This window comes from Melanerpes formicivorus, unplaced genomic scaffold (genome assembly GCF_026170545.1).
Source record: "Melanerpes formicivorus ecotype bairdi unplaced genomic scaffold, bMelFor1.0.p_v2 SCAF_12, whole genome shotgun sequence".
In the NCBI taxonomy this organism is placed as follows: Eukaryota; Metazoa; Chordata; class Aves; order Piciformes; family Picidae; genus Melanerpes; species Melanerpes formicivorus.
In genome coordinates, this window is record NW_027142364.1 from 9121351 (window position 1) to 9148788 (window position 27438).

At 44.0% G+C, this 27438-nt stretch overlaps 1 protein-coding gene across 3 annotated transcripts in view; it reads right to left on the minus strand.

Moving 5' to 3' along the window:
* Positions 1-27438, minus strand: part of PID1 (phosphotyrosine interaction domain containing 1) — an 80640-nt gene that overhangs the window by 31582 nt on the left and 21620 nt on the right. For 2 of the 3 annotated variants that reach the window (XM_068145208.1, XM_068145210.1), the window contains one exon: positions 18314-18460. The exons of the other annotated variant lie outside the window; for it this stretch is intronic. In XM_068145208.1, the coding sequence (XP_068001309.1) occupies positions 18314-18460 (147 nt within the window). The remainder of the gene's footprint in view (positions 1-18313; positions 18461-27438) is intronic. 3 annotated transcript variants of the gene reach the window in all.

The following is a 27438-nucleotide window of genomic DNA, read 5'->3' on the forward strand; positions in this document are numbered from 1 at the left end:
TTGCACAACACTCATATGACCCAGTGTGCGTGTGCTTTATGAAACAGACATGACACATGAAAATTAAAACCAGGTTCCTCATCTGGAAGGCAGAGAGGAACTGCAGGGGAAAAAAAAAACACAATGAGAGTGCATGCCCAGAAATCAGGGTGGAGAGAAAAGGGGAGGAAAAAACAGGATGAGACATCAGAGCCATTTCACCCAGCCCAGACTGAAATAAAACTATCAGTACAAATGGCAATTAATTTGCATACATTTACTGCAGAATAGAATTGAGCTGTGCTGGTGCATTTCAGGATTGCCACTGGACTGCCTGTGGCCCAGTCAATCATCAATAATTGACAATATTCCCTTCCATGAGCAGAGCTTTGAATTGCTCTTGCACCTCAAATGACACTTTCTGTAGGTACTACACCCAGGGAAAAAGACACAGAATGGGGTTTTAAGTGCACAGGAGTTGATGTTTAGTTTGTAGCTGGGTGATCTAAGCACTTGCTAGGAACCTGAAGGTATTTCTCATGGCTGACAATATCTTTCTAAATGTTCTCCTTCATGAGGAGCATTCAGTGACATTTGCACTACCCCAGCCCTGATCTGGAGGCACCTGCCCCTCCAGGCTCACCTGCCAGACTGCATGACTGAACCATTTATAAGCCCACCAGCAGGCCCTGTTATTTTGTTCTGCTGAATTTTGAATGTATTTGTATTACCATCTATGCATTGTACCTTATGCTGGGGACAGCAGGGGCAGAGCAGGAGGACACCTGCTCCTGAGAAAGGGTGCAGAGAAATGTAGTCACTGCTGGAAAAACATCACTTTGTCTAGCCTGGTGTTATCAGGTGAGCCTCCCTCTTCTAACCAAGTATACTTCCTGAGCTATAGGGTTATAAAACTGGGCAGTTTTACAAAGTTAGGTAACACAGCAGGTGTTCTTTTTACAGCTATGTAAGCAAAGACCTAAGCTAATCAAATCTCATGCTTGAAGGGTAAGTATGTCCCATAAAATGATCACCAGCTGAGATCAGGCAGAAGCTACTTCACCCCACACCCTCTTTTAAATTCTGAACAATTGGCCAGGTGCAGGCACTGTCATCTCCTTCACTTTTCAGTTTCTTCTTCAAGACATCCCCTGCTGGAGGTCAAACACAGAACAAGATGACAATCCAGGTCCATTTGTTTCACCCCAGATAAGCAAGGTGCGGATGAGACACAAGTATCTCAGCACACAGAGATAGTGGGGAGGCAAGCCTGGACTATGACGAACACTTGTACTTTTCCATCTCCATATATCAGACACATACCACAAGTTTACATGAAACTAGAATCATCCCTCCAATGATCCTTTACTTTTGCTGCCTCTCCCACTGGTAATATCCAAAGAGATAGTAACGTTCTGTAGGTAAACATATGCTGTGTTGTATGTTTCTCAAATGTGTTCCCCTCTGTGGGGTTTGTACAACATGTAATTTTAAGTCTACAGCATCACATCCATATGCACTCTATGATGGCTTGCCTCTAAAAATTGTTTTTAAACACAGCTGTTGATTTTATGAGGAATCAAATGCCAGGAAGCAAATAAGTGTAAAAGTAAGTAACAAAAGCTTGAGCAAAAACACCTCCTTGTAGTGAGAAGAGCTGTGACAAACTGCTAAGAAGTCATTTTCTTATCTTCCCTTCTAGAGGCAACTCAGGACATACATCAGTGGTCTCTGCCTGCACATGCAGAGTTATCCCAGCACGGCTGCAAGAGAGCATTTCCACCAGTACACCACCACTGCTGTGCCTGTTGGGGCTCTCTGGCTATGCAAACACCAAAACATACACAAGTAGCACAAGACGTGTCTGATCCTCTGCTCAGCAGCTTCTCCTGTTAATAGCTTTAATAAGCAATTTATCTTGTTTCTCCTAGTGTCCATGGATCTACAGACAGACAGCCTCTGCCTGTCAAAGGCATGCTACTTAACAGGCAGAAGCAGGAGTCCAATGGTATCATTCAGCCTAATCTAAGTACTACCAACGCCAAAGGAAGCTTGATCATGAACTTCAAACAGGACTAAAAATTGTATCTAAAACTATAACTGAAAAAAAAGAGAGAGAGAGAGAGAGAGAGAGAGAGAACTGACTGTATGAACAGGAAATAATGTAAGTAAATTGACTTAATTAAATCTCCATTCAGTGATATAATCATAATCATCACTAAACTGCTCACTTCCAACTCTCCACTGTTGCTAGCGCAGAACATCACAGAATGAGACAGCCTGGTTTTTCCTCATCCCAGAGGAGCAGTGAATCTCCATTCAAGCTAAAGAAAATGACAGAGGAAAAAACCCCAGCAATAACCAGTTTTCTTCATGGCACTGTGCAGAGGAACAAAGGGGCCCCAAGACAGCGTTATTTTGGTGGGCTTCAAAACAAAAAACATAAAAGAAGGAAAACAGGAAAACAATCCTGGTAAGATTTGCAATGGGTTTTCTTTGGTTTGAAATAAACAAGATGCAGTGGGAAACTGAGACAAATCCTTGGAGAATTCGTTAAAGGGGTGTTCATAAATGTGAATGTAACATTTTCAGCCAACACTACTTTCCCAAGACAAACCCATATTGCTCACAGTGCTGCAAACTTGCCTTTATCTGCTTTGAGGCAGCTCTCTGTTTTACTTGTCTTGAAGAGTGCTAAAAATACCACGTAGTAAACTGGAGTTGTTCTTGAAATCTGAAATTACCTCAAACGCATCTCCTGCTTCAATCCATTCACTGGGTGTGCAAGGTAACGGGACACAGGGATGAGTCGGGGATCAGGACAAGAATGCTCGACCATAGAATGGCTTGGGTTGGATGGTACCTTAAAAGTCATCCAGTTCCAACACCCCCACCATGGGCAGAAGACACCTTCCACTGGACCAGGTTGCTCAAGGCCCTGTCCAACCTGGCCTTGAACACCTCCAGGGAGGGAGCATCCACAGCCTCCCCAGGCAACCTGTTCCAGTGTCTTACCACAAGCACTGTAAAGAATTTCTTCCTAATATCCAGTCTATCTACTACCTTACCCTTCCTTTATGTTTAGAAGAGGGAGAATGAAACACTGGATTAAGTTAATACATATTCTCTGTGAGGAATGCATGGCTTTTTAAGGGAAGTTTCATTTTCTACTAACGATCCTTGAATTTTGCAGTTGGGAAGAGCAGCCCGAGGCAAAGCTTTAGATGCTGAATAAGTATCTTGAGTATCTTAGATACATGTTGATTATGTTAAACCATTCCAGACACAAAAAGGCCTTGTCTTGTGTTGTGCTCTGCAGCAATGGCCACAATCATTTATATGATCTGGACACTCAGCAAAAGAAATACAAAACAGATTTCACTTGGTAGAATCTGAATGATGTGCCTCCTACATTACACAATCTGTAGGGTTTTTTTACATAACCCTCTTTTCATCTCAGAGGAACTCACACCAGTGCTTTATATTGCAGGGGGGATATTACAGCAAGTCTAAAGTTTAGTGCAGTTGCTGTGGAGTTACACTGCTATAAAAGGAATTGGGAGTTGGCTTATGAATATACAGTGCTCCATTAAAAACATCTTTCCATATCCATGCAATCAGGCAGCACTTTCACCATCCCCCCAGTACATTTCATGTTATTTAGCTCATCAGCTTTGGGAGAATTAATTGGAAAGATAACCCTGAAATGTGAACCAAACACATCAGCTGAACCAAGCCCTAGACTTTGAGCACAGGTGTCTCCAGTTCATTCAGGGTGATGAGCCTCGTTTAGACCATCAGTCACACCTTCCATCAGCTACAAATAAACACTACCTTGAGACCACAATCTGGCAGGACTACAAGATAATTTATCTATATACTACCCGATTTTAACAGGAGTACAAGATACTAGGCAACCAGTCAAACCCCTCCTTATCACCCTGAAATGTTTTAGAGTAAAGCCCTGTACTTTAGGGATGACATTGCTGATACGGCCAGCAGTGCCCTTGTACTCAGCCCTGCAAAGGCCATAACTTGAGTACTGTGTTCAATTCTGGACATCACAGTGTAAGAGTAACAGAGGTCTTGGAGTGTATCCAGAGAAGAGCAACAAGACTGCTGAGGGGTTTGACAGGTATGGCATACAAGGAGCAGCTGAGGGAGCTGGGGGTGATTACTCTGGAGAAGAGAAGGCGAAGGGGAGATCTTACTGCTCTGTACTACTTGAAAGGAGGTTGTAGTGAGGTTTGTGTTGGTTTCTTCTCCCAGGTAACTAGTGGTAGGACAAGAAGAGATGTGCCAGGGGAGGTTTAGATTGGATATCAGGAGAAATTTCTTTCCTGAAAGTGGTCAGGCACTGGAACAGGCTGCCCAGGGAGGTGGTGGAGTCATCATGCCTGGAGGTGTTCAAGAAGCCGTAGATGTGATGCTTCAGGACATAGTTTAGCGGTCATGGTAGGAGGGTTATGGTTGGTTTCAAGAAAGATCTTTTCTAACATTGATGATTCTATGGGGACAGACAACCCAAGTACCATAAAGTCCTAAAGCAAGGTACCAAGCTCTCATCCAAAGGTCATATCCTGCCACTGAGGTGCTACTGAGTCAGCTGCCTATTTGTGTATTTTAATTGCGATGTCTTTGCCCTTAAAGACTGCTATGGAAAACAGGCTGCAGAGCGTTTCAAGTGGCTGCAGACTTCAGAGAAATTAGTGAAGGACATTTGCTAATTTCACACACAGGGTTGAATTTGGAATGCCTGCATTTTTGCATAGTCATGCCCTTAGAAGAAAAAAGCATTTTAAAATCAAATAAAATTCCAGTCTCTCTTTTGTATTTTCTTGAGAAGGCAGCAAAGCTTGCTTTCATGTACTGGGAAATGTTGCTCTTTGTCTGTGTTGATTATCCAAGTATTACTTCATGCTTTATAGTTGTCCTTCATGTAATAAACAAAACTTAATTCCATTCCATCCATTGTTTAAAGACACTGCTTTGTGATGGATGCTGTAAAGCATACCACACAACCACTGCCACAATTTTTGTGTTTGCATTTTGCTTTCCTTCCTGAGCAAAGGTAGTGCTGCCTTGCAAAGACAAAGGGGACAGAACAGATTCACTCTGCAGCCACAGATTAGTCACTAATCCTTCCAGATTTCCAGTCTGCCCGTTATGTATAAAGGTGCAGTTGTGCACAAGGCTGTTACGAGGATTAAATAAGCAGCACATTTGGAAACACTGTTATTGAACTGTTGGAGTGAATCCAGACGAGGCAACAAAGATGATCAGAGGGCTGGAGCACCTCCCTATGGGCACAGGCTCTGAGAGGTGGGGCCATTCAGGCTGGAAAAGAGAAGGCTCCTGTGACACCTTAGAGCAGCCTTCCAGTTGCCAATGGGGGTCTACAGGTAAGCTGGGGAGGGACATTTTTTAACTGGAACAGGTTGCCCAGGGAGATTGTGGATGCCCCCTCCCTGGAGGTGTTCAAGGCCAGGTGGAACAGGGCCTTGAGCAACCTGGTCTAGCGGAAGATGTCCTTGCTTATGGTGGGGGGCGGCTGAGTGGGTGTTGGAACTGGATGATCTTGAAGGTCCTTTCCAACTTAAACCATTCCATGATTCTATGCACACTAACAGGCTTTGAGACCTGCTCAGCAAAAATTATTTCTATTAAAGTACATATGCATAAAGTGCTAACTGATGTCAGCTTATTGATGCCAGCTGGCCTTTCACCCAAGCAGCAAATCAGCTGCTTCCCACACACATTTCCTTTGATGCACACCAGCAGCATTTTGCTTGTTTGTTTTGCTTTTGTTTTCCCTAAATTCCTGGTGTTTGCCCTAAAACATACAAACAATTTTCAGGAATGCTGTATTTTGGATATTGATGCAGCCACACATTTCAGTGAGTACCTTGATGAATCCTGCACCAGCAAGAAGCACAAACACTGTAACAGCCTTCAAACTGAGAAGTCAGTCCTGTTTACAGTGTGCATGCTCCATTTTCATCTTACTTAGGTGGTCTGCAGAATCCTGCTCATTTCCTGTAAAAACCTGGCAATCGAGTTACAACAGCCCTTGAAAGGAAGCAGCAAGCTTCTGTTCCTGGCCTGGCCTTATGTGACACAGCACCCTCAAATGAAGATATGCAACTAATTATTTTGATTCCCGTTTTCCCTCTGTGCTGCAAACCACCACGTTTTCTGGAGCCCCTCCCTCAGCTGCAGAAACTTGGATGTGCTCCACCTGTTTATGTTTGCTGACAGACGCCAGAGGAATTTCCATCTCATCTGTTTCACAGATTCTCAAACTCTTTTTCTCAAAACACATCATACAAAAATGTCTCCAAAGTAATTAATAGGATTTCAATTCAGCGTGACTGTGAGGGCTGCACATAAGATACAGCTCTGATAGCCCTTAAGAAATTGCAGCTGTGGAACGGGACCTTAACAGTACTCATTTAAATGGTCCTGTGTGACACATTTATAGTTTTCCATGTAGTAAAAAGGGCAAAGGGGCTGGTATGCAGAAAACTGCTACAATGTGAGAAACATCATGCACTTCTATAACCTCCTGCACTCATACTGACATAAAAGTCATTGCTAACAGAGAATAAACAGGCAACCTAATTCAAAGAGGCGGGGCGGGGGGGACAGGATTACAGAAGAATCTCCATAACGGCAAGCTCTAAGTCTCCCTTCAAAATAAAGTTCTCCATTTACTGAGGAGCTAACTGGAATAAAAGCAATCTTGTGGAATGTGTTGCAAAGTAGAATTTTAGTTTTTAATGGAAAGGTGCACCTCCCCTGGCCATTTGCCATGCAGGAGAAATGTCAAGCAGGGCTTCTGACCATCACCAGCCAGCCCCTCCCTCGCTGCTGTTCACCCATCCCCAGCACACACCCATAGCTCTGCCATACTCAGCCATAACAACAGAAGATGATGACTGGACTGCAAAAGGAGGGCAAGCTAACAAATGTAAAGAGACAGCAAGAGAGCCTCATGACTGTTCAAGGGTCATGCTATAAAGTCCAGGGGCTAAATTACCTAAACTTCTCTGGTTTTACAGCAGACTTTCAGAGAATCCTCTGCTGTCACAACAGAGGATCCAGACCGGAACTTCTATTTTCTGAAATGACAGAAATACAATTCCCACTGCTTAAACTCTCGATGAGAGTATTTCAAATGGGCACAAGTTACCAGTGTCAGGTTTCATGCCTATGGCAACGCACAGACCTCTTATGAAATTGCCAAGAAGAGGACCTAAGGAAAAGCAAGGCTGCTCTGGCCCTCCCTCCACCCAAAGACACCCTGAGGGCTTTCCAGTGTTTCTTCTGGAGGATAGGAAGGGTTTACTGCTTCTGACTTACCAACATGATAGAGGCTGCAGAATGCTGCAGGTGCTCACACCACAGCCCTCAGGCACAAGCAGCTGCCCCTTTGGAAGGTGGCAAGACATTTCAGAGCACACATGGGAGCATCAGGATTTGTCTGATACTGGCCCTGGCCCCTTGCTGTAGGCATTGCCAGGATCTGGAAACATGTAGGGCAGAGTACAGAGGCCAGTATGTTGGATCTTTGAGGCCTGGGATGAGGCCACACGCAGCCTCACCCTCCTCCTCTGTGCCTAGATGGCAGGAGGGACTGCCTGGCCCTGAAAGATGTGGACACCTGAACATGGAGCACACAGGAAACCACCCCCACCCCACAGGACATGGCCAGCAGCCACCAAGAAGCACATTGCCCCACCATGGCCCTGAGGCAGACCCCTGCAAAGGGGGAGGATGTCAGGCTGTATGTGGATGTCAGGCTATGCTGGGCAGGGACAGCCCTGTCCCTGATGGCTGAGGTGAGCACCCTGTGGCCACATACAGAAACACCAGATCTGAGGTCTGTTTGCTTCCTGTTTACTTGCTTATTTAAAGCCAGGCTTACTTCCTATAACATCACCACACACAGAACTCAAAAAGTTGACACAGTTACAGCTGCTGAGTCCCCTAATCATCCTCATGGCTCTCCATTGGACTCTCTCCAGCAGATCTCTGTCCCTCTTGAATTGGGGAGCCCAAAACTGGACACAGTATTCCAGGTGTGGTCTCACAAGGGCAGAGCAGTCTGGGAGAAGAACCTCCCTAGACCTGCTGGACAGATTTTCTTGATGCACCCCAGGATACCATTTGTCCCCTTGGCCACAAGGGCAGGACTCCATTGAAATAGCACAGGGAGAGCAGATTTATTCCTGGGACCAACAGAAACAAAAGTGGCTGGCACACACAGGACATTCTTTTCTATGATGATATAGTGAGGTGTTTTTTCTTGCAACATTAATCTACATTCCAGCAGGCTGTGCATCTATGAACATGACTAACCTCATCCACAGAAGAATGGATCCATAATCCATCTTCAGCCTCCTTGTCTTGCCAGTGCCATTTGCTCCTGTGGGAAGCTTTCAGCACTACAGATCACCCACAATATAAAAACTGATGGTTTTGGCATAGCATAGCTGTAAACAGAGATTACTAATTCCTGACAAGGCTCATGCTGGCTCAAACTAGAGTGAGCAGTAGGTACCCAGTGCCAAATGCAAATTTTGCAGTATTCTAATGGAAATCAAAGAAACAATACCCATGGCTTCAGGGGAAGTGCCACACAGAATACCTTCACAGAACGTGCTCACTGTCTTTGCTGCGAAAAATCAATCTATACAGAACTGCCAACACCTCTCCCAGCACTGTTTATGCTGCTGAACAGGGAGATGCCCACTGCAGCAACAACTGCAGAACCAGAAGTTCCTTGATTTTGTTCAAGAGTAATTTCACATGCCAGGAACAAAGGGTGCTTCCTCCTGCTAAGAGCCAGCTCACAGCAGGGCCCGTGTGTCCTAAGGGCCACGGAGAGGCACCAACTTCCCTGTCCTCTCCAGCAATACAGCTCCATCCTTATGCTGAAACAGCCCCACCATGATAGAAATGTTTCTCAAGGACACACTAGAACAAAACAATTGACAGTGACTGCAGCATCTGCTCAGTGTAACCACCATAATAAATTTCAATCTCGTTTTAATTTTTATACATCAAAAGCTATTATTTCTTAGATATCTGAACCTTAATTATTATGGAAGCAATTAGCTCCTGTGACCAGAAGGGTCTGCCTGAGCAATTGTGATAAGCACAGTATTTTATACAGCGTGAAAACCAAGTATCTTCACACATCTGTAGCTATCTAGGACCTTACAGTTGCCACCCTACTTCATATTGGTATCTTGTCTTTTTATCAAGGCTATTTTCCCTTAATTAATGTTCACAGGAAATATTCACAGGACAGTTACTCCACAATGCAGAAAACAGCCATATACCTTCCCCTCTAAAGGCTGTTACAGCAGAAACACGAAGCTGACTGCAATACATGACAATTTTCAGATGGGATGCAAGAGCTTCCTGAATAATAAGATGCCCTTTACTTGAACCATGGCTTGAAAAATGTCACGGGTACAAAGGCTACAAAAAAAACCAACCCACACCAATGTATCTGACAGGACATAACTTCCACCACTCTCAGAATACATTAGCCTTATGATGCCATTTTAACAGTAAGCAAACAAAATTGTGCCAAAATACGTCCAGCACAGCAAAACTGAGCACTGAAGAAGATGCTATTTAAAGCAGCCTCAGTTTACAATTAATTCAATTGCTTTGGACAATTTATATCCTCCACCTAAGACCCCTGGACTTCAGGAAATGAAGTACTATGACACTTTAACAACATTCTCCACTTACATCTCCCCTTCATATTTCTGTTAGCTGCTCTGATTTAAAGTATAAACACACACTGACATCAATGGGCTTTCCATGCATGTCATAAAAAAGAAAGAAATTATATGCAAGAGAGATCCTCTATGCAGCTGAAAGCTGAGAGCAGCCAGCGCCAAATGCCATGCAGTGTGTGCTTCCTGAAGGTGGCTACTGTCTTGCATGGTGACATCCCACCATGCCCACCATGGAGCCCATAGCAAAGCCCTCATTAACTTCACACAGGCAGGGCAGGACCCCACCCTACAGTCACATTTTGAAGAAGAAACGAGACTTGGGGGTGCTGGTGGACAAAAAGCTCAACATGAGCTCTCAATGTGCACTTGCAGCCCGCAAAGCCAATCAGATCCTGGGCTGCATCAGGAGAAGTGTGGCCAGCAGGTCGAGGGAGGTGATCCTCCCCCTCTACTCAGCCCTGGTGAGACCCCACCTGGAGTACTGCGTCCAGTTCTGGAGCCCCTATTACAAGAGGGATGTGGAGGTGCTGGAACGTGTCCAGAGAAGGGCCACGAGGATGATCAGAGGGCTGGAGCACCTCTGAGGACAGACTGAAGGAGTTGGGGCTGTTCAGTCTGCAGAAGAGAAGGCTCCGAGGTGACCTCATTGTGGCCTTCCAGTATCTGAAGGAGGCCTACAGGAAGGCTGGGGAAGGACTTCTCAGGATCTCAGGCAGTGATAGGACTAGGGGGAATGGAATGAAGCTGGAGGTGGGGAGATTCAGGCTAGATGTGAGGAGGAGGTTCTTCACCATGAGAGTGGTGAAGCCCTGGAATGGGTTGTCCAGGGAGGTGGTTGAGACCCTGTCCCTGGAGGTGTTTAAGCCCAGGCTGGATGAGGCTCTGGCCAGGCTGATCTAGTGTGGGGTGTCCCTGCCCATGGCAGGGGGGTTGGAACTAGATGATCCTTGTGGTCCCTTCCAACCCTGAATGATACTATGATACGCAATTCCCTATTTCCAGTATTAGAACAAAACTTAGCTTCTCTAAAGCAGTCTGGAATACAGTCATGTGTAAGACTTCTGACAAGCAGCTTACTCTTCCCTAACTTCAGGATTAAACATCTTATTTTATTTTTTCATGTCTGTAGCACTACATGAAAAGTAGTGCTCATCTTCACATAGCACACTTGTTGGGGCATCAGCTTTGTCAATGCACTACACTTCTGAAAACACATCATTAAAGCCTCTGAGTACCTGTCCAGGTGGAGACCAGAGACAAATGGAGCTCCCCAGGAGTTTGTTCTGGGCCCAGTGCTCTTTAACACTTTTGTCAGCCACAGGAACAGTGGCATTGAGTGCACCCTCAGCAAGTTTGCTGATGACACCAAGCTGTGTGGTGCAGTGAACTCACTTGAGGGAAGGGATAGCATCCAGAAAGATCTTGACAGGCTTGAGAAGTGGGGCCAGTAACAACTGCATGAGGTTCAACAAGTCAAAGTGCAAGATCCTGCATCTCAGTATTTCAGTATTCCTAAGGTTGGAAGGGACCTCAAAGATCATCAAGTCCAACCTGTTACCACAGACCTCACAACTAGAGTAGGGAGGACACTACTGCCTGCTGCAGGCTTGAACTCACGACCTTCCCATTAAGAGTCTTATGTGCTACCAACTGAGCCACCGCACCAGGCCAACCCCAGGCATAAATCCAGGCCTGGTGCAGAGTGGGTTGAGAGTAGCCCTGAAGAAAGCTATTTGTATGTATTGACTGATGAGAAGCTCACCATGAGCAGGGCAGTGCACTCATGCAGCCAAGAAGGCAGCCATGTGCTGCGCTGCATCGAGGAGTGTGGCAAACAGGTCAAGAGATGATTCGTCCCATTTACACTGCTCTTGTGAGATCCCACCTAGAACACTGCATCCAGTTCTGGTGTCCTCACCATAAGAAGGGCACAGAGCTGTTGAAGGGAGTCCAGAGGAGGGTCACAAAGATGATCCATGGGTTGGAACACTTCTGCTATGAGGATAGACTAGAGGGAAGCAGAGTTGTTCAGCCTAGAGAAGAGAAGACGCAGGCAAAACCTTATGGCTGCCTTCCAATACCTGAAGAGATCCTAAGGGTGTCTAGGGACATGACAAGGGGGAATGGTTTTAAGCTGAGGGAGAGTAGATCTAAACTGAATCTTAGGAAGAAGTTCTTCAGTATAAGTGTGGTGAGACTCTGGAATGGTTGTGGATGCCTCCTCCCTCGGGGTGTTGAAGGGCAGGTTTGATGAGGCCTCGAGCAGCTGAGTCTAGTTGAGAGGCATCCCCGCCCCTGGCTTTGCACAGTAGGGCACTGCCCAGCTCTCCCAGAACACACCTCAAACACAGTTAATAGGCTCACTCAAGTGTAACAAATCCAGGTGTGTCCTAGAGTTGCAGTAGTCCAGCCCAGTGCTAAACAGCTTACACTACACTGTGCCAAGGAAGCCCAGATGTGGCCACAGCTCCTTCCTGTTACACAAGCCCCACAGTAATCATCACCCTTCAGCAACTTGAGTACAGGAATCATCTTCTCTTTGCCTTCTGAGTGAGGCAATTAAGCTATTCTGAAAGACCAAGTTCCAGTTATTTAAAATTCCTTCTTGGCTACTTTTTAAATCTCTATCAATATGTGCAAGACTTGATTTTAAAATGCCAATATCACCCTAATGCCATTTATACGTGTTGCTAAACAAGACTTTCATCAATCTTCAATTAAGATACACCATCAGACCTTCCACAAAGCCTGAAGCAATCATCTCACCAACTCTGTCCAAAAAGGCAGGCAAGCAACAAACATGCCCACAAATGCCATGGCATTAGTATATATTTTCCCATTTAATAAAAGAATACTCTGCAGAATGCAATTATTTGCATGGTTTAATACTCTTCTCATCAGCCTCCCCAGCTGATGAGAAAGCTTTTCTACTGCTGGGGACAGCAGGAATAAGACCACCTACTTCAGGTGGATAACAAACAGCTACTGATTTTTCATCACTGAAGTTTGTTCAGCTTTGAGAAAAAGGCTTAGGAGAGATTTAATTTAAAGCGTGGCTACCAGGAGGATGGAGACTCCCTTTTTACAAGGAGGCCCACGGAGAAGCCAAGGGATGACAGTTACCAGTTACTGCTGGTGAGAATCCAACTGAAGACAATGTTTCACTGTGAGAATTGTTAGACACTGGAATCATCAAGGGAAGTAGTGGATTCCCCTACGCTGGTCAGTTTTAAGACTCAGCTTGACAGCGTGCTGGACCAACCCATTTTAACTAGACTGTTACCTAGAAAGGTTGGACCAGATGATCCTTGGGGTCCCTTCCAACCTAGCATTCCTACAATTCTGCAGTTTAGCACTGACTTCACTTTGTAATAGAAAGGGAAAAAAAAGTCAAACCTACAACACCACTTCAGGAATCACAAGAGGCATTTTTAACCTTTGTGCATTACTGCAGTAGCGTCTGGAAAAGCAGCAGCCGCAAAGAGAGTCACTTAGGCAGTTCCCTTCATGCCACCACCATAACTCAAAGGGACAGAAATCAAGAAACATTAGAATCAGTGCAAGCTGATTGGGACATGAAGGAAGAATAAAACATGCAGAATTTAAACAAAAAGGCACTGTTAAAAGGCACTGAGAAAGCATACATTTCTAAGGAGAGAGCAGCTTCTTTTCTGGAGATACCCCAGATTTTCAGTTTTCATCTGGTGGTACTTAGTGCCACAATTAGGGGAGCTTCCAGCTGAAATACAATTAGCACAGAAGACTGATATGCAGGACAGTAACAGTCTCATCAAACCCCATTGAATCTGAATAGGGAAAGGCACATTTTCATATGGATGTACCTAAATCAGGTTCAGGGCTGCACAGAGAAGCTTGCTCTACAGCACACTAGTAATGGGGCCTACGAGCAGGCCAGGGATGGACTTGTTTTACAAGAGCTTGTAGTGATAGGATGAGAGGGAATGCATTTAAGATGGAACAAGGGAGGGTGGTGAGACACTGGAACAGGTTGCCCAGGGAGGCTCTGGATGCCCCTTCCCTGGAGGTGTTCAAGGCCAGGTTGGACAGGGCCTTGAGCCACAAGCTGTGGTCTAGCGGAAGGTGTCCCTGCCCATGGCAGGGGGCTGGAACTAGATGATCTTTGAGGTTCCTTCCAACACAAAACATTTTGTGATTCTATGATTCTACTGACATAAGAGCAAATCAGCAACTTGTCAAAGTGTGGTCCAGCTAGAAATAAAAAAATACTTAACCTCACAGTTTTGCATTCTTCCTCAGCAACAGGTGGTTTAGCTTCAGCTGAGACTTGCCATTTACAAGTGTATGATAAGCCAGCTGGGTTTATTCATTATTTGGTGCACCTACTGGCCTTAACACTTGGTTCTCCAGCATTCACAAAAGTCATATTGCTAGCAGGAAGAAGGCAGCATGTACATGGGTGCTCAATTGCAGCTGCCAGATATGGCAACCCCCTAGATGCTGCATCCTGCTGCTCTGCCCTGGTAGTCTCAGCTGCAGGAAGACAAGAAGTTGTGTTTACTCTGGGGCCAAAAAACTGCTTCTCACCTAACATACACCATGGCCCAAACAAAAGCAAACAACTCTCCAGGTAGGCTCCAGAGTCTGAGTGTTTTATTTCACCTAGAAATCCTGCTGTGTTCTAGGCTGTGTGTTGAATGGGTCTGTAACAGTCCAACTCCAGGGCACAGGGCTGTCGCTACCCATTTGCAAAGAGGAAGGGTGGGGAAAGGAAGGGAAAAGCGGCAAGAAGGTGCCCTTTGGTAATAAGAACCTCCGAGTCAACCCGTCTCACCGAGAAGCCAGCACCACAAACTCTGCACCATGTGTGCCTAAAGCTCTGCACTGCAAATCAATGCAAATGCTCTCTGTTTCTCCTGTTTGGGGAAATCACATCCACAGCCGTGAAGGGTGGAAGCAGGCGACAGCACAGCCAGCCCAAGCAGGCAAGTGCGGACGTGCAGTAGCAGAAGGAATGAGTCTTAAGCCTTCTGCTGCAAGTGAAAAAAATGTATTTTAGGAAATACAATGGAAACAAAGCTGCATCAGATCTAGAATTAGGCAGGAAAGAGAAGCTCTCTGAATTGGTTCAATTATTTAACTTCCCAATTTTGGAAGGGTTCCCCCTAGTTCAAATAAGGCATTTCTCTGTTGCTCTTAAAACCATCCCATTCAATTACCCAATGAGACTGTATCCCAGCAGAAAAGTTTCATTCCTTCAGGATTCAGCAGCCAGCGCCATATGAATGAGAAAGGTCTGTCTTGCAATCAAAGGACAAGGCTAAAAGAGCAACTGTGTAACAAAACATAAGCAAAGCAATTCCAGGTGTCAATTTTCCCCACCAAGATGGTGCCAGTCAAGGCATAAGTTAAAACTGCACAATGAAATGTCAGCAGAATGATGCTATCTCATTAATGGGATTACAGTGAAAAATTGGAGGTGTTTCAGTCAAGAGGGAAAAAAATTAAGGATCAAAAGAGTGTGACTCATGAAAGAGTAAAAACTGGATAGTGTGCTCCTGCTAGAAAAGCCCACACCTGGAGAGGCTCAGTGGTACCTGAACTGGAGAGGCTCAGTGGTACCAGCCACACCACAGCATCTTCCCCTTACAACTGGAACAACAGTGATGGATTAGACCCCACAGAATGAAAACCTCTGTTATCAAATACTGGCTTTGTTATGGCAACATTATCATGGTGTCACTCAGCAAGAAACTAATAATCAGAGGGGAAAGAGAAGAGGAAGGCTAATTACCTATAAACAGATGGAGGATACCAGCTCCATAAAAGAATGCATTTAGTAAGAAAAAAAAAGAGAGGGGGTGGGGGGAGGAGACTGTGACTGGAGAGACTGGGTAAAATCAGAGCATTTCAGATAATGACTGGAACAATGTATGTGTAGAATCTTCCCAAGGAGGGTAGTGGAAATTACAGCTGCAATTCAATATCTGAAGGGGACCTACAGGAAGGCTGGGGAGGAACTGTTTAGAAGAGCTTGTACTGACAGGACACGGGGCAATGGTTTTAAATTGGAACAGGATAGATTTAGGCTGGACATTAGGAGGAGGTTCTTTACAGTGAGAGTGGTGACATACTGGAACAGGTTGCCCAGAGATGTGGTGGAGGCTCCATCCCTGGACACATTCAAGGTCAGGCTTGATGCGGCCCTGAGCAACCTGATCTAGTTGGATATGTCCCTGCTGACTGCAGGGGGGTTAGTCAAGAGGACCTTTGAGGATCCCTTCCAACCCAATGCACTCTGTGATTCTGTGAAATTACAACTGCTCTGTCACCTGAAGAGAGGCTTGGCCACCACCCCAAAACAATGACTATAAGATTTCAGCACTGGCAGGGGATGAACTAGATACAAGGGGAAACAGGGAAGGAGAAACAGTGCCAGCAGCCAAAGGGGAGCATCGTGGCAGATGTTCCCAAGTCACCATTACTATGTTTCATTGCACACACAGAAAAGAATACATAAAAGTGATGTCTACATATAGAATGAGATTGTCCTCACTGAGGGGTTCAGCATTTCTCCAGTTGAAGGACTGTAAGTTAAGTAAAAAGGTTCATTTAAATTTATCACAGATTCAGAAAGAAAAACTGATTTCAAAAAGCATTATGCCTAAACTTTCTCTTGCCGGGGTGAAAGTCAGACGCTTTGTGAACCATTTTCATGATAGCTAACATTCTCAAAAAATAATGAGATATCAACATAAAGAAAAAGGACATCACTGTGGAAAAGCAGATACTACAACCTACCAATACAAAGCTTATTGGGGTCACTTGCCCTGCAGTCTTCTGCATCAGCACAGGGCAGCACTGCTTCAGCACCCAGCAGCTCTCTTGTTTCTTGGCTATTTTGACAGTCAAAAGTCAAACAAAAAATTACACTGCCCAATAAGAAACGTTGCTGAAGAATTGCCAGGTCTGGAGGTGTCCCAGTAAAGCCCTTCACAGCATGCCCAAAGCCCACGCAGTCCACACACAGTATGCCAAGAGAAGCTGGGGAACACACTAGGAAGCAATTTCTTCCAACCTCATGTGTCTCACATCAGATCCTCCAGGAAGCAAGAGCATCCACACACGTGTGTGTGTATAGACCCTGGCCCAGAAGGCAGTTAAGACATTTAATTGCACTTTGGACCTTATCCAGAACATGTAGCATCAGGCAATGTCTCTTCAACAACACACACTTTACAGAGCAGTGGAGGCTAAAGTCTAGTGCATTGCATTGTCACCAAGACCCTCAAGCATGGGTGGATATTCCCCAAAAAACTGCCTGTTGGGCTGGGTGAAGGAGACTTGGCTGCAAAGCCCCCATTGGCAGCATAGGCCAAAGCGGTACCCAGCTCAGTCTGCAAGGCTGCCTGTGGCTCTGCAACCAAGAAAAAATGCTCCAGCAGAAGATGCAAACCAAGCAGATTTGTTTGCTGTTTTATATGGGTTTCACAGAAGAACACACTCAAAGCTCTTAAGTCATTAAACTTTAAAGAAAAAAAGCTTTTGCAGAAGCTGTGCTTGGATGTAACCAGGCAAATTCATCTTGTTGCTCAACCAAATTGAGGTCTAAATCTCCTTCCTGTGTGCTTGGTTTTGTAGGATTTTTTTGTCTCTTTAAAGAAAAACATACAAAAACCCCAACAAAACCAAGGATAACCAAAACACCCTAACTTCAGATTTACACTGCAGCCCTATTTCAGTAGCTATGTACTTCACAGAGAGAGTGATTGCCCATTGGAATGGGCTGCCCGGAGAGGTGGTGGAGTCGCCATCACTGGAGGTGTTTAGGAGGAGACCTGATAGGGTGCTTGGTGCCATGGTTTAGTTGATTAGATGGTGTTGGATGATAGGCTGGACACAATGATCTCTTCCAACCTGGTTTATTCTATTCTATTCTATTCTGGTAGTACAGACTGATAAATGCAAACGCACAAGTGCTCTTCACCTCCTATCTCAGCACTAGCCCCCAACAGCAGTGCTTCCAACCAGCCATCTTCACTGTAAGCTGTTAGAAATCCTCCACAATTTGCATTGTACGGTACCCAAATCTCTTTTTCCCCCCTCAAGTTCAAAATTTCTGGTCAGAAACACCCTTTTTTGCTATTATTTACTTTATTAAGAAAATTTATAGTAATCATAGCAGTTACTGGGATTTTCAAGGACAACAATATCCTTGTTGGTTACTTTGGGCTTTTTAGAGTCATAGAATAGAACAGAATTAACCAGATTGGAAAAGACCTTTGAGATCATCAAATCCAACCTATCACCCAACACCATTTAATCAACTAAACCTTGGCACCAAGTGCCTCATCCAGCCTCTTCTTAAACACCAGTGATGGTGACTCCACCACCTCCCTGGGCAGCCCATTCCAATGGCCAATCACTCCTTCTGTGAAGAACTTCTTCCTAACATCCAGCCTAAAGCTCCCCTAGCACAGCTTGAGACTGTGTCTTCTTGCTCTGGTGCTGGTTGCCTGGGACAGCAACCCCCACCTCATACACACACAAGACACCTCCTCAGTAGTCTCCTTTCTTATATTTATACTCCCAAGTACCTTGCATCCAGTGTGAGTCCGGGTCTTCAAGTGCGGCGTTGTGGTGCACAGCTCAATAGCTTCAGGCTCGTGGAAGATCACTGTCGGGAGAGGCTCTTTCCGAAGAGTTAGGACATTCAACTTAGTCTTTAGCATGGTCTGAAAGTGCTACACAGAGAGAGAAAAGCAATTATCTCCAGTTGCAGTGCAGAAAAATGAGAGTTAACAGCTGGATGTGCCTGCATGTTTCACATGCTGTTCACTGCCTTGGAAGTTTCCATGGGGAGAGTTAACCGGTTTTAGAATGTAAGATAGCAAACACTCATTATTACTATTAGCAATGTGGAGGCTGCTTTTAGTTAAAACAAACAAAACAAAGCAAAACAACCACAGACAAACACACACAGAAAATGAGAGGATTCATTATAACCCATGTGTCCCGAAGAGGGGCTAACTTCAACCTCCGATCACTCCCAGGCATATTATAAAACTGTTCCTAGACACCATTTTTCAACTGGGGAGGGGAGGGGGAGGGGAGGGGGATTAACCAGGCTGGAAAAGACCTCTGAGATCATCAAGAGAACAAGGAATCAGAGACCATTCAAAGAACTACAGATTCATCCATTCTTGTTTACTTTCTTCAGTATTTAATTCTTATCCCCTCAGCCTTTGCAGATGTCACTGTTCCCACTGAGCTGAACGCCTCATTGGTTTGCTTTTAGCATGCAAAATCTAAATTGTCTCCTTGTCTAAGCAACAGTTCCTCCAGACTCCAGTGTAAATGCCACTCCTGTACTAACAAATAGACACAATTCAAAACTTGTCACTTGCTGTAACAGACAGGAAATAACTCCCCACGCTTGGTGAAGAACTATCCGACTGGACACTAACATCGTTGGAGGAAAAGTTTCTCAGCAGTTACTTGGAGTGTAGAAAGCCAACACTTGAAAGACTTCCAAATCAATTTTATGGAATCAGTGGAGCTATAGACATTTTTCAATATTTAGATGCTTCTTTGAACTGACCTTCATCTGAGAAATTGGGACATTTTCATTTGCTACTGCATATCTAAGGGTGGAAATATGCAGACATGAAGCAAATAAATGTAGTACTTCCAGCTAGTAATGTATTGCAGCACTGTCTAAAGAAATGTGAGTTTACTAAAGCTTCATAGCTAACTCATAAATCAGCACTTATTAGATGCATGTGCAATGATTCCAGATTACTTTCATCAAAACCAAACTATTTGTTCTGAATTGTGATAGAAGATTCTTCAGTTGTTTTGCAGTCACCCTTTCCCCTCAACCTTCCATCACCTCTTTGAGGCAGACAAACACTCTGGGGTGAAGCCTGCAGGCAGAGGGATGGTTAAAGAGTCTGTCCTGTCAGACCTAGAAAATCAGTTCAGGTCCTTGCTTTTCAGTCCTGTGCTTCAGCTGAGGAAAGAGTTGGTTAATCATTGTATTTATACACAGGGGATAAACCAAGTACTGTGCTATTTTCATATGGGTTTTTGTTGATTCCAGTGTTCCATTGAAAATGCATGAGAATAAAAACAAACTTCCTACTTAATTCATAAATACCTCACCATTAGCTAACTGAAAGCCTGTCAATACACTTCTAAAACAGCTTAAATCTTAGCTTATCAGCATTTAAGTCTAATCATCATGATGATACTTGATCTACAGCACCTCACAAGCACATTCAAAGCATAAAGCCTGTCAAAATAGTTCTTGTTTTCCTACCTCCTGGATGAAGTTACATCCTGTTACAGCACTATTTCAGGGTCTCCGTGCTGTTTGTACAAGCATGCAAGTTTCCACCCCAGTGAAGACATCTACTCACATTATTTTTCATCTGGCTCCCATTACACATTATCCCATTCACTCTCCCAAACACAGCTCCAGCCAAAAGAGTACACCATTTCAGCTCGTTATGCACTAAAGAATACTCTTCAATACTTTTGTGAAGAGGTTAGATCTTTGCCAACCAGAGTGTCCTATTTGTCATCCTGACTCATCTCACAAGGAAGTCTGCTGCCTGGGTAAGGGACATCACCAGGAGACTACCAAAGCTAATCCAGCCCTCTGACTATTACCCATTGCTAGTAATCCAAGCTGGAAGCAATAAGATAAGAAGGGCACCAGGACAATCAAAAAGGAATTCAAGGCTCTCAGACAGTTGATGGATGGGGCAGGAGCTCAACTGGTGTTCTGCTCAGTTCCCTCAGTGGCAGGGGTGTACACTGAAAGGAACAGGAGAACCCATGCCATCAAGAAATGGCTCAAGGGATGGTGCCAGCAGCGGAATTTTGGGTTCTTTGATCAAGGGGCAACTTTTACCGCACCTGACCTGCTGGACCTAGATGGGGTGAATCTATCTACAAAGGGCAAGAGGGCTCTAGCACTAGAGTTGGCAGGGCTCATTGGGAGGGCTTTAAACTAGGTTTGAGGAGGGTGGGTAATGAAACCAGTCCCTCCAGAGAGGAGAGAAAGGGACATAAACTAGAGTTAGTTGAGGAATCAACAGCCCAGATGAAGTGCCTGTACACCAATGCACGCTGTATGGGTAACAAACAAGGGGAACTGGAAGTCTTGGTTCACCAGGAAAACTTTGGATGTAGTTGCCATTACAGAAACATGGTGGGACAATTCACATAATTGGAGTACTGCACTGGATGGTTACAAGCTCATTAGGCGAGACAGGTGAGGGAGAAGAGGAGGAGGGGTGGCCCTGTACATTAGGGAATCTCTTGATGCCACAGAACTTGAGGTTGAGGATGAAAGAATTGAGTGCCTGTGGGTTAAAATCAGAGGGAGGGCTAACAAAACTGACATCCTGGTTGGAGTCTGTTATAAAACCAGAACAAGAGGACAGTCTCAAGCTGCATCAGGGGAAGTTTAGGCTCAAAGTGAGGAGAAAGTTCTTCACAGAAAGAGTAATTGGCCATTGGAATGTGCTGCCCAGGGAGGTGGTGGAGTCCCTGTCCCCGGAGGTGTTCAAAAAAGGATTGGACATGGCACTTGAAGCCCTGGTTTAGTTAGTCATGAGGTGTTGGGTTATAGGTTGGACATGATGATCTCTGAGGTCTTTTCCAACCTTATTGATTCTGTGATTCTATGATAATTATTAATCTTATTGAGAAAAACTATTTTATTTCATTTTACCCTTAAGTTGCTATTAACAGTTTTTGTTTGGGGTTTCCTGGACATCTCTTCTGAAGTCTAAACAACCAAAAATCAGCCACTCAAAGCTAGAGATACTGGGTTTGAAGGAGCACTGACTATCAACTGCAGAGTTGGGCTTGCTGGTCCCATTAATTACCTACTGTCCACTACAACTCTCATTCTATTAGCTTGACTTGTTTTCATTTAGAGGTTAGGTCTGCTGACTTGCTGTATGAAGAAGGGAGAGGGTGGTGGATACCTGCCATGACCAAGTCATGGCAATTCCCCACCTGTGACTGATTCCTTTTCAAGCACAGGGAAACGTGGTCTCCAATTTCATCTGCTGCCTTGTGTGTGCAGGGAAGAGAGGAAATTTTACCCAAATGATTTTTCAACCTGAAGTTGCCCTATTTTGCTGGCGGGTCAATTTTAGATCCAACCAGCGATAATGGGTGTGAAATATCAGGTTGGAGAAGATCTTATCCTAGAATTTAACTTCTCCCTTCTGGTGTGCAGAAAAAGCTCCATTTCCATAGATGAGTCATTTACAGAGGTTCTCACATAACTGTGATACTCAATAGATGAAAAACTCCATTTAGCCCCTCTGAGTACTGTGCTGGTACCTCTGAAATGGTGCTTCTCTGCTAGCATCTCTATTGATATCAGCGAGACTGCTGACAGAGAGCACAATTTGACCAAAATGAGGAAAACTATGACAACGATTTCCTTTCTTTTCATGTTGTAACAACCACATACAGAGTCTTAAATACAGAAAAGACTACTCTCTGCCTTACAAAGGCAATTCAACACTTGCATGAGCAGCAAGATGGAGTGGTTAGGTGCCAAAAACACCAGAGCAGAGCTGGCAGCAAACAGGTAATTAGTTGCCAGAGAAGTGCAAGACAGCTCAGGGGTGGACACAGAAATAGCCTTTTGCTCTGGACTGCACAGCCCACGCAGACACCACTGTGCTTCCTGCACACACACACAGCTCCTATGATGGCTGCCGTAAGAAAACCAAGTCTCTGCCAGGAGACATCATGCAGCAAGCCCCCAAATAAGCAAGTCATTTAAACACATGCCTAACTTTCACTATGTGAGCAGTCCCAGTAAAGCACACGTGGGTAGTCAATGGGATTATTCATGTGCCTCAAGCCAAGAATGGGATAACGTGCTTCACTGAACCCCTTTCTTAGTTTGCACTCCAAACTGGCATCTCCTGCAGAAACTGTCGGCAAATGCTGACCTGTAACAGTAGCCAACATAATTTTTTGAGAAGAGGGATCAGTTCTCCACTTCTGTGAATCCAGAATATTTCTTTAAAGTGCTTTAAATTCACGAAGTTCTTGAAAAGCGTAACTTTGGCAATGCAGTGAATAAAGGTTCAGGGAACACTATACCCTTCACGTTCCATGTGCCAGAACCACTAGGTTCATCTGGAAGCTCTATAACTGAAAATGTTCCCAGGAATGCATTCTTCACTGGCATGACTGTAACCACTGTTCAAAAGGGCACATCATTCATCCCTCATCAGTTTTGATGGTGCTGCTGATACAGACTTTATGCCTGAAAGGAATGCAAGTAGCAACACACCAGTAAGAAACTTAAAATTCCTAGAGCAAACAAAATACATCAATTGCCAAAGACAGGAACAGAGCTGTAATTAGCATTGTATTTTCTTATTCACTGAAAATTAAATAATTCAGAATACAGTTTAAGTAAAACCTTTAATAACACTGGAGAATTATCCTAACACAAAACCATAGCTTTGCTTATTCAAGGATTCAAGTTCCATGAATTTCTTTTGCTTAATTTACCAGTCTTAATGGCGTCCCTAGAGAAGAAAATTGAAGGTAGCCCAAACCCACAGCAGGCCAAGATTGTCACTACAAAGGTACAATATATACTTGCCTCCTTGGTGAGCTTCAAAGTGCTACCCATGTCAACGTAGGAAGCCTGTCATCACTAACCCTCTTAGCTACAGGTTAATTGAATATAAGAATCAAGAACTTCCTAATGGTTTCCAACACATATGTTGTTATCAGCTCAATAATCTCATACTAGCTCTAGATTCACTATTTCACAAGACTCAATCTGCAGATTTTGGTGCTCTGTATTTAGTCCAAGCACAATTCCTGATGCTTTTTAAAACTAAAACTTAACAGCACTTGGGGTTTGGTTTAGTTAGTCAGCACAGATACAGCCAATTTCAGAACTCAGGCTAAATGTTTTGGAGAAAACCTCTGTGACTCTGTACAATCAAACAGGCCTTGGCGGAGAAACGTTTAAGGTTTGACCAGATAATCCTTGGGGTCCCTTCCAACCTGGCATTCTGTGATTCTGTGGAAAGTACAATTTATAATAATAATGCTTAACACTTCTGCACAGCTCTTCATCATCAGGCTTTAACAAAGCAGACATTGCTCTTAATGCTGACTACTCAGCAGGCACCCTTCGGTTAGTGAATCTCTTCATTTTCATGCTATCATAAATAAAACAAAAACTTATGAAGCAATAAATCTAAGAAAGGGTGGTATATTGGATGTGATTATAAAAATACATCAAGGAAGAAGGGACTGTAACTTGTTGCAGTCTGTAATCCTGCAGCCAGGGATGAGCAAAATGAACAGAGTTTGCAGGCTAATTGTTTTGAGACATGGTGAACGTAATGAAGCCCAAATTATCTCTCAATATCAGCATTGCAACCAACACACAACTGCAGCACCATGTTTCCAGATAACCTGCATGTGGTCAGATTTTGCCAAAGACATGCATTGAGTGCAAACCCCCAAATGGCAAGATGTTAATTTGTGAAAGAGTTATTCTCAAAGGCTCTAAAAGAGATTTCCAGAAGGAGCAGCAACCCTCCAGTCTTTCTACAGCACGTAAATGGAATTCCCAGACTATCAGCAAAGGATTAGTTCCTGAGAAATTAAAAATAATCTATGTCACTTCTTTCTTCAGTGCAAGTACTTCCACTCCCTTTGAGGTCCACTGAGTTCTGGAATGAAACTAAATGTTTTCAACAGCATCACAGAGCAGCCCAGGATGAGAAAGGCACAACCAAGCGCTACAAACTGTGAGAGAGTTTTAGAAAGCTCACATGTCCCTTTTCATCTATTGACAGTGAAATCTGACTACCAACGTATCCAATCTATAGATACAAGACTACATTCTCTCACTCACAGTCAAATGAGAGAATACAGTCGTGCTTTAGCAGTCACCAGTGGCATGAGCAGAACTGTGACCCAAAGACTACTCCACACCAAGCCTCTAGCTTTTTTGTCAAGAAAAGAATCGATACATGTGAAAGCTGACCCATTTCAAGGCTTTTGTTCAAAGCAAATACTGTCCAGTACAGATAAATGTCACATCTGATGCATTTCTTATTAAACAAATATTGCTAACACAGTTTAAATACTTTCCCTCCTCCCATATAAAAGTTTACTGTGTCATATTTATTTATCCTTCACTAGCGGTTCATATAAACATTGTACTGGACACTAAAATAAAACCTTGTACAGAGGGGATAGAAGCATTTATCAAAGTCAGAATTCATCCCATGAGCAGCCTGCTCTGTAACACAGAGCTGACGGCACGCAAAAATCCAAGATCATGTCATGACTCTTTATACTCAAGCAGATCCGGCCCAAGCAATCTTTATGAAACCTGTTATTAAAAGCCTATCTTATCTAGCATGGCAAGAGCCTATCAAACCACGTTAATTCAATCCATTTCAGGTAACAGATGCTATTTAGATGAGAAAGCAGATAATTATGTCTGAATTTACACCTCTCATTCACAAAGGAATAGCAGCAGGTACCTGGGTAAGACAGACTTGCCTGTGGGCACCCAGTGACTCATTCTGAGAGCAGAGGCCTATGGCACAACCTAGTGTGACTCAGTGTGCTGGGGGCATGGCACCCCCAAGGATCTCTTATAAACACACAACTGCCAAAATTTCCTATCTAAAACTTGCGCTCCCCATCGACAGCCCTGGTCACGGACAGCCTGTGTGACACTCACACTGCCTTGTTTTCTTACAAGTTTAAAGAATTGCTGTTTCCTCATAATCTAATTCATGTGAAACGTTTTGTTCTCAAACCCTGTGTACTTGGAGTTTGCTCTGGCTAGATGCCTCTATTCCATTGCCAAGCTTATGCTATTCCAATCAGCAGGATTGCTGCCCAAACAAAACACAATCCCAGATACAAACACCCTCCAAACTACAGGGAACTTTAGAGCCAGATGAGAATTTCATGACTGATCCTCTAACATCTCTCCACACTCAGCCAAACTAAACCACCAGACCTAAGCAAACCTAAAGATACAGGATATTCAAAGACTATGTTCCCAGTTCAAACATCATTGCTCAAAACTTTAGGTCCACTGTGGAGATCCGTATCAGAGAAGGAAGGAGTCACTACTTCAGGACACTCATGAAAATACTTCCCTAAAATTTCAGTGAAGTAGGTAAAAGAAGCCACAGTACTGGAGTAAAAAAGTTCTTTCATCAGTCTCTGTATTTCTCCCTGGAGGTGTTGAAGAAACATGTGGTCATGGCACTTCAGGATATGGTTTAAGGGCCATGGTGGTCGTAGGATGATGGTGGACTCTACGATCTTGGAGATCTCTTCCAACCAAAACAGTTCTATGATTACAGCACCTTAATTGCCAGTTCATTCTTTCAGTGGAAATTAGGCACATGGATGAAAGATGAACACCTAAATATGTCTCCTTGTATTTCATTTTTTCCAATCTATTATGTACTGATGACAGTTAAACACATTTTGAACTGAGTTGTAGTTTCCAATGCCTGGTGGTCATGGCATACACTTTAACACAAGAACAACATATTTTTAACATCAATGGAAATAAGACATAATGACTTTCACCAACGTATCAGCTGAACTGCCCTCAAGTAACTGCTTCCCAAACAGTGATTTCTGGGGCCAAAAGTTAACTCTCAAACTCTGTCACAAATGAACTGGCTCTCATGCCACCCAAACCAAATTAACAGACTGCTGTGTTGGGCATTTATTAAAATGCAGTCATGGTAAATAACATTTACACTTGCAGTAACAACTGTCTTCTTCTTCCATCCTATCCCTGATGCTGGTCTTCAAACTATGTTTAGAAGTCCAGAAAATAGAACCACCCAGGAAGCACTGCTCCATTACACAGCACTGAAGGAAAATAAAAGTCACCCATGTTATCTGCTGTTCATCTTCTCATCAACAGAGCCACTGTACCTCCCCAAAAGCACCATCTCTGTGTGCCAGTCTGGCATTTTAAACCAATTGCAGTTTCAAAAATACCAGTATGCTAGAATTCCTCTGTGCTAGCAGAGGTATTTATTAGTCTCAGTATTTTTTCCAGACAAATGGCAGACAAAAAAAAAACCCCAAAACACCAACCCAAACAGAACCACAAAAGTTTAACAGCAACAACCACCAACCAACCAACCACAAAACAGAACTAAACCAACCAACCAACCACCCTAAAACCAAAACCCACCAAACCCCAAACCCAAGCAAATAGGGAAGGGGAGGGGAAAAAAAGAGAAAAAAAAAAAAGGAAGACTGGAAATAAATAAAAGAGGAGCTGACAAGAAGAGAAAGAACAAAACAGGACATGCAGCCACTCAGATATGCTGAGCTCATTGCAGCAGCATAGATATGTCAAGTTCATTCACTGATTTTGAGCTGATGCCTTAGCTGCTTTCCAGCATGCTTTTCCCCTAACATGAGTTTCCAGTAGATGTATTATTTGGTGTGGTTGGCCCAGTATTAAAACAATGGAATCCTGCAGCATGAAGGCAGACATTGCCTTTTCAATTTGCTCTTGGAGTGTTTCCAGCAATTTCTGTGTCAGAGGATGCTTTAAAAAGTGGGGTTTTTTCCTCACTCTGTGCCTGGCAGAGCAAGCCCATCTCATACAATACCTGCCAGACAAGCAGTGTGTTCCCCAGCACAACCC